Source organism: Emiliania huxleyi (assembly GCF_000372725.1).
Source record: "Emiliania huxleyi CCMP1516 unplaced genomic scaffold EMIHUscaffold_272, whole genome shotgun sequence".
NCBI classification, from domain to species: domain Eukaryota; phylum Haptophyta; order Isochrysidales; family Noelaerhabdaceae; genus Emiliania; species Emiliania huxleyi.
Genome location: NW_005199989.1, coordinates 117,186 through 124,528, shown reverse-complemented (window position 1 = coordinate 124,528; position 7,343 = coordinate 117,186). Strand labels below are relative to the sequence as shown.

General features: G+C 68.9%; 1 protein-coding gene across 1 annotated transcript in view; it reads left to right on the top strand.

Annotated features, from left to right (window-relative positions):
- Positions 1 to 4,571: 4,571 nt before the first annotated feature.
- The window catches only part of EMIHUDRAFT_457756 (hypothetical protein), a gene marked incomplete at its 3' end in the record, with an annotated part of 3,049 nt that continues 277 nt past the window's right edge, over positions 4,572 to 7,343 (top strand). Inside the window, exons 1-9 of the mRNA XM_005776781.1 lie at positions 4,572 to 4,738; positions 4,817 to 5,023; positions 5,212 to 5,437; positions 5,565 to 5,987; positions 6,053 to 6,145; positions 6,335 to 6,505; positions 6,813 to 6,925; positions 7,006 to 7,081; positions 7,198 to 7,257. Coding sequence (XP_005776838.1) covers positions 4,890 to 5,023; positions 5,212 to 5,437; positions 5,565 to 5,987; positions 6,053 to 6,145; positions 6,335 to 6,505; positions 6,813 to 6,925; positions 7,006 to 7,081; positions 7,198 to 7,257 — 1,296 coding nt within the window. The 5' untranslated portion in view covers positions 4,572 to 4,738; positions 4,817 to 4,889. The remainder of the gene's footprint in view (positions 4,739 to 4,816; positions 5,024 to 5,211; positions 5,438 to 5,564; positions 5,988 to 6,052; positions 6,146 to 6,334; positions 6,506 to 6,812; positions 6,926 to 7,005; positions 7,082 to 7,197; positions 7,258 to 7,343) is intronic.

The following is a 7,343-nucleotide window of genomic DNA, read 5'->3' as shown; positions in this document are numbered from 1 at the left end:
CTCACCCCTCCTCCTGCCTCTCCCCTCACCCCTCCTCCTGCCTCTCCCCTCACCCCTCCTCCTGCCTCTCCCCTCACCCCTCCTCCTGCCTCTCCCCTCACCCCTCCTCCTGCCTCTCCCCAATCAGGCCGTCTGCTCGCTGCTCTATGCGCTGCTCGAGGCGGCGGACGCGCCCCCAAACCTCTTCCTGAAGCGCGAGGCTGGCAAGCTGTTCCCCGACGGCTTCCACGAGGCCCTCAAGGAGCTGCTTGTCGAGCTGCTGTGAACAGCGCCTCTTCACACCTCTGGCTGTGAACAGGACCTCAAGGAGCTGCTTGTCGAGCTGCTGTGAACAGCGCCTCTTCACACCTCTGGCTGTGAACAGGACCTCAAGGAGCTGCTTGTCGAGCTGCTGTGAACAGCGCCTCTTCACACCTCTGGCTGTGAACAGGACCTCAAGGAGCTGCTTGTCGAGCTGCTGTGAACAGCGCCTCTTCACACCTCTGGCTGTGAACAGGACCTCAAGGAGCTGCTTGTCGAGCTGCTGTGAACAGCGCCTCTTCACACCTCTGGCTGTGAACAGGACCTCAAGGAGCTGCTTGTCGAGCTGCTGTGAACAGCGCCTCTTCACACCTCTGGCTGTGAACAGGACCTCAAGGAGCTGCTTGTCGAGCTGCTGTGAACAGCGCCTCTTCACACCTCTGGCTGTGAACAGGACCTCAAGGAGCTGCTTGTCGAGCTGCTGTGAACAGCGCCTCTTCACACCTCTGGCTGTGAACAGGACCTCAAGGAGCTGCTTGTCGAGCTGCTGTGAACAGCGCCTCTTCACACCTCTGGCTGTGAACAGGACCTCAAGGAGCTGCTTGTCGAGCTGCTAGTCCGAAAGGTACCGCGCTGGCGCGACTGCCTGAACGGCACCCTCGACGGCGGCGGCGGCGGCGGCGGCGGCGGGAAGAAGAAGGGCAGGAAGGAGGAGTGGCGTGAGCTGGAGAATGGCGGGTCGCGCCGGGACGATGAGCCGACCTCACCGTCGTCTCTCCGCGCGGTCAAGGAGGCTCTCGTCGCCGGCGCCGCCTCGCCCGCCGGCGGCAACAAGGCGGTCTCCCCCGGCGCTGCGCGGCCGAGCGGCCCGCACGCGTCGATGGCAAAGTGGCTGGAGAAGCGCGCCGCGGAGATGAGGCGTGACGGGAGCACCGGCACCACTCTGCTGCTCGGCTCAAAGCTGCCGCAGGTGCTGCCGCCCCCCCCCCTCGCCGCCGCCGCCCTCGCCTCCACCACCGCCGTCTCCACCACCACCGTTGCCGGGGCGCCCGAAAACCCCCCCACGGGGGTTATAGAGAGGCTTTGGAGGCCCCCCCCCGCCCCCTCCCCCCCCCCCTCCCCCCGAGCTCCCCGCCCAGCCCGCCTCCCCCTTCTCCGCACCAGGTGCTTGTCGACGTGCTGGAGGCCGCCGACAACGCGCCGTAGTGAAGTAGTCGTTCGTTCGCAGCCGTTGATTCGTAGCTGATTCGCAACAGGACACGGACCTGCCGCCCCTCGTGATGCGCCGACTCTTCGCCCTCCTCGCCCACCCGTCCGTGAGCGAGACGCTGCTGCGCGAGCGGCTCGACGCGCTCTACCGCCGGCTGCTCGACTCTCCAATCTTCACGCCGCCGGCGCGCCGCGCGTGCGACGGAGACGACTCGCCGCCCGCCGACGCGCCGGACCCGCTCCTCCACCGCTACCTTGCAAACCTTCCCTCGCTGTGCCGAGAGCGCACCGCCAGCGGCGGCGGCGGCGGCGGCGGCGGCGGCGGCGGCGGCGGCGGCGGCGGCGCGGCGGCCGCTGCCGCCCACGCGCCGCTGACCGACGCGCTGGCGGTGGTGGAGGCGTTGCACTCGCGCTTCTGCGACGGGGAGGGCGGCGGCGGCGAGCGGCTCTCGTCGCTCAGCGTGCCGCTGCGCGCCGCCTCGCGCATGCTCAACTTGTCGCGCGCGGAGGAGGGGAAGGTCGAGGCGCTCGCGCCCCTAGAAGCGGAAGAGACAGGCGGAGCGTGCGCCGTCTTGTCGTTCTCACCCAGCGCTCGAGAGACGCGTCTGTTCAGCCGCATCCGGCCGCCTCCAGCTGCACTCGCTGTGCCCGCGTCCCCTCGCACGCACGCGGCGCTCTGAAGACTCTTGCACAGTGCCGCACACCCCGCCCCGAGGAATGCGCAACTCGGGTATGCGCAGCTCACCACACAAGCGTTCGTCCTCCCCCGTCTCCCCCCATATCTCCCCCATGTCTCCCCCACATCTCCCCCACATCTCCCCCACATCTCCCCCATATCTCCCCCCATGTCTCCCCCATATCTCCTCCACACCTCCCCCATATCTGCCCCACATCTCCCCCACATCTCCCCCACACCTCCCCCACATCTCAAAAAAAAGGCGCTCGTCGCCTCGCTCGTGGCCTCGAAGCCGGCGGCGCCTCCTCTGCGCGCGCTCGGCGCGGCGAGCAGCGGGGTTGGCACGGGGCTCTCCGAGCTCGCCCTAGCGTGGGGCGAGGCCAACGCTAACGCGTGGGCCGACGAGGACGACGAGGAGACCGACTTTTCGCAGCTCGGCGTCCGACCGCGCCGCCCACGGGTCGTGACCCCCCGCACCGGGATCGACCCTCTCGAGGTATGGTACTAGGCCGCCGCGCGGGCTCGGCCGCCGCCGCGCCGCACGAGGCCAAGCCGCTGCGTCCGCGGCCGGTGGCGCGGAAGGCGGAGCGGGAGGAATCTCTCCCGGACGAGTGGGCGGTCCTAGAAGCGGGAGATCTCCCCATATCTCCCCCCGTATCTCCCCGTCTCTCCCGGACGAGTGGGCGGTCCTAGAAGCGGGAGATCTCCCCATATCTCCCCCCGTCTCTCCCCGTCTCTCCCGGACGAGTGGGCGGTCCTAGAAGCGGGAGATCTCCCCATATCTCCCCCCGTCTCTCCCCGTCTCTCCCGGCCAGCGCTCGAGAGGACACGCACTCGGCTGACCGCACTCCGCTGTGCTCACTGCGTTCTCGTATCCCTCGTACTCACGCGGTGCTCTGAAGACACCGCACACTACCGCCTTCCCGCCCCGAGGCTGGTTCACTGTCTTCGCACCCCTCGTACTCACGCGGTGCTCTGAAGACACCGCACACTACCGCCTTCCCGCCCCGAGGCTGGTTCACTGTCTTCGCACCCCTCGTACTCACGCGGTGCTCTGAAGACGCTGCACAACACCGTCTCCCCGCCCCGAGGCTGGTTCACTGTCTTCGCACCCCTCGTCCTCACGCGGTGCTCTGAAGACACCGCACACTACCGTCTCCCCGCCCTCATGTCGGCGTACTCGCAACGTAGGTGGACGACGCTGCCCGTCTTCCCGACGCACACCGAGCTGTCTGGCGAGCTATGGGGAGATATGGGGAGATATGGGGAGATGTGGGGAGATCTTCCCGACGCACACCGAGCTGTCTGGCGAGACACTTCCGAGACACTTCCTAGACACCTCCTAGACTCTTCCCGACGCACACCGAGCTGTCTGGCGAGACACTTCCGAGACACTTCCTAGACACCTCCTAGACTCTTCCCGACGCACACCGAGCTGTCTGGCGAGCTATGGGGAGATATGGGGAGATATGGGGAGATATGGGGAGATATGGGGAGATATGGGGAGATGTGGGGAGATCTTCCCGACGCACACCGAGCTGTCTGGCGAGACACTTCCGAGACACTTCCTAGACACCTCCTAGACTCTTCCCGACGCACACCGAGCTGTCTGGCGAGCTATGGGGAGATATGGGGAGATATGGGGAGATATGGGGAGATATGGGGAGATATGGGGAGATATGGGGAGATGTGGGGAGATCTTCCCGACGCACACCGAGCTGTCTGGCGAGACACTTCCGAGACACTTCCTAGACACCTCCTAGACTCTTCCCGACGCACACCGAGCTGTCTGGCGAGACACTTCCGAGACACTTCCTAGACACCTCCTAGACTCTTCCCGACGCACACCGAGCTGTCTGGCGAGACACTTCCGAGACACTTCCTAGACACCTCCTAGACTCTTCCCGACGCACACCGAGCTGTCTGGCGAGACACTTCCGAGACACTTCCTAGACACCTCCTAGACTCTTCCCGACGCACACCGAGCTGTCTGGCGAGACACTCCCGAGACACTTCCTAGACACCTCCTAGACTCTTCCCGGCGCACACCGAGCTGTCTGGCGAGAGCGTGCTCCCTCCCTCCTCCGCCTAGCATGCGCTGCTGTACGGCCAGCCTGTGTCTTCCTCCCCCGCAGGAGAGCGGCTGCAGCTGTCTCGCGCCGTGGCGGGCGGGTCGTACACCTCCCTCGACGACTACTTGCGCGCGCACTACTGCCTGCTACGCGAAGACATGGTCGCCCCGCTCCGGTCCGCGCTCGCGTCGCTGCGCGGCCCGCAACCCACTTCCGCCGACGGCGCGCCGCGCGAGGCGCGCGAGGGGGGGGCGGGCGCGCCGGCCGTGCCGGCGCCCGACGCGTCCGCCGCCGCCGCCGAGTTCATCCCGGCGGCCAACGTCTACGACGGCGTCGAGCTGCTCTCGCTCAAGTGCGGCGCGCGCGGCGTGGTGTACCGCGTCACCTTCTCGGCGCGTGGGGGCGGCGTCGACTGGGCGTGCTCCAAGCGCCTCCTCTTTGGCTCCCTGCTCGCCCTCTCGTCGGACGGCTTCGCCACCATCCTGTGGGCCACCGTCGCGCACCGCAGCCTCGACCTGCTGCGCGCCGCCGACGGGCCGCGGCGCGCCCTCTCCCTCTCTGAGAGGAGGAGCTCTCCCCCTCTCTCCCCATCTCCTCCCCCCCCCTCTCTCTCCCGTAGGCTTGACGTCGCCCTCTCCGAGGCGCAGCACCGCTCCTTCCAGCTCGCCCAGTCGCGCGGCGCGCGCTTCCAGATGCTCGAGTCGCCAGTCTTCTTCGACGCGACGCGCCACACGCTCACCGCCCTCCAGCGCATCTCCGCCGAGCGGCTGCCCTTCTCGCAGACGCTGCTGGCCTGCGCACCGGTGCCGGTGGTGGAGCCGCCAAAGTGCGCCTCTGCGCAGACGTGCCCTGAAGACGCATCCCCTCGTACCCAAAGTAGCGGCCGAGAGGACACGGCTTCGGCCGCACTCCGCCGTGCATACACCGTGGTCGCCGCCCCTCGCTTGCCACGCGGTGCTCGTTAGTGCTCTGCCGCAGCACCGCATTCCTGGCCTCCGCGTCTGCACACCGCAGGTACCTCTCCGCCAGCGCCGACGCGGACGCGTGGGAGATGGGAGGGGTCTTCCCCTCCCTCCCCGGCCGCGGCACGCTCCACCTGCTGCAGCCGTGGCCGCGTTCGCTCTCGCAGGGCGGCGGGCAGGGCGGCGGGCAGGGCGGCGGGCAGGGCGGCGGGCGGGCGGCGGCGCCGGCGCTCGATGCGGAGCAGCTGGACGCGCTGCGCGCGTGCCTCACCCGCGAGGTCGCGCTATTAATTAACTATTAATTAACTATTAATTAACTATTAATTAACTATTAATTAACTATTAATTAACTATTAATTAACTATTAATTAACTATTAATTAACTTGCCGTGCCTCACCCGCGAGGTCTCGCTGGTGCGCGGCGGGCCCGGCACCGGCAAGTCGGTCCTGGTCAGGCTGGCGCTGCGCGCGCTGCTTGCCAACGGCGGCCGGCAGCGCAAGCGCGCGGAGCCGCGGCCGGTGCTCGTGGTGTGCGCGACGGACGTGGCGCTGGACGCGCTGCTCGAGGGGCTGCTGGGGGCGCTGCCGAGCGAGGCGGCGTCCGCCCCGTCGCTCGTGCGCGTGGGCGGCCCGTGCCGCAAGGAGTCGCTGCGGCCGTACTCGCTGCGGCAGCGCGTGCTCTCCGAGCGCGAGCGGGACGAGGGGCACGCGCGCGCGTGGAAGGCCCTCTCCAAGCAGCAGCGCGAGCTGCGCGAGCGCGCGGACGGGCTGGTCGCGCGGCTGTTGCGCGAGGCCGAGCCGACGGCCGACGACCTCGACGAGGCGCGTGTGTCCCATACCCGTCCGGAGGGTCGACCCCGGTGGAGGGTTCAGGTCCTATGGTGGTGCGGTAGGCGTGCTCGACGGCGCAGATCATGTCGCTCTGCTCGGACGCGCCGGGCGGGTGGCACGACATCGAGGAGGCGCTCTCCCTCTGGCTCGAGCCGGTGCGCAAGGCGCGCACCGAGCGGGAGGCGGCCGCGGCGCCCGCCGCCGCCGCCGCCGCGGGGAGGAAGAAGGTCCTCGTGACGGGCGCAAGGGGGGCCGCGCCGGCGGGGGGCGGCGGCGGCGCGGGCGGGGGCGGCGGCGCGGCGGCGACGCCGGAGCGGCTCGTCCGCGGCTCGGGCGGGCGCAAGGCGGATTGGGCGGCGGTGACGCGGGTCGAGTTCACCGACAGCGGCGTCGGCGAGGCGGAGCTGTGGGAGGCGGAGCTGCAGGCGGGCGGGGCGGGCGAGGGTGTGCTGCTCGCTGCGGAGGAGGAGCGGCTCGTCGAGGACACTTGCCGCCTCGATGCCGAGGGAGAGCACGTCCCGCTCGCGCGCGGCGGCGGCGCGGGCAGCGGCGCGCCGCCGCACCCCACCAGACCCCGGTGCCCAAACCCACGGGCAATCGAATAGGCGGTGTGCCGTGGCTCGACGCGGCGGCCGAGGAGGCGCGCACTCGCTCACGCCGACACACACACACACCGCGCCCACGCGCACCGGGCCTTGCACCTCCAGTGCCGCGCCGCTCCTGCCTTTCTAGACGGCGTCGCGCGAGGGAGTAGCCTTTTCCCCTTGCCCCGCCCCACTGCGTGTGGGTGTGTGGAGGGGCGGACAGCTCCCCTCCCCCCAGGCGCTCGCGGAGGAGGACGAGCTGTGGGGGCTCGACCCGACCGCGCGCGAGCAGCTGTGCCGCCTCTGGATGGCCAAGCTGCAAGAGCCGCTGCACACCGAGCTCGCGCAGCTGTGCGACGAGCACGAGAAGCTCGTCAAGACTTCCGCTCGAGCTGTGAACGGCGTCTCGTCACACCTCCGGCTGTGAGCAGGTACGAGAAGCTCGTCAAGGACAAGTCTCACCTCGAGCGGTCGCTGCAGCACGACGTGCTCGGCAAGGCGGCGCTCGTCGGCATCACCGCACCCGCGCTCGGCACTGCCCGCCTCGCTGCCGCGCGCGCTCCACGGCTCGTCGGGCACGCTCCCGGCTCACCCGCGCATGCCCGTTGCTGGAATCAGGCAAGCTGGCCTCGCTGGTTGGCGCGCTGGAGCCGGACGTGGTGCTCGTCGACGACGCCTCCGAGGTGCAGTCTCGCGCGCACACACACACACACACACCTGTTTTTTTTGTTGGTTTGGGGTCCCCGCCTCTGCTAACTCTCTTTCCCTC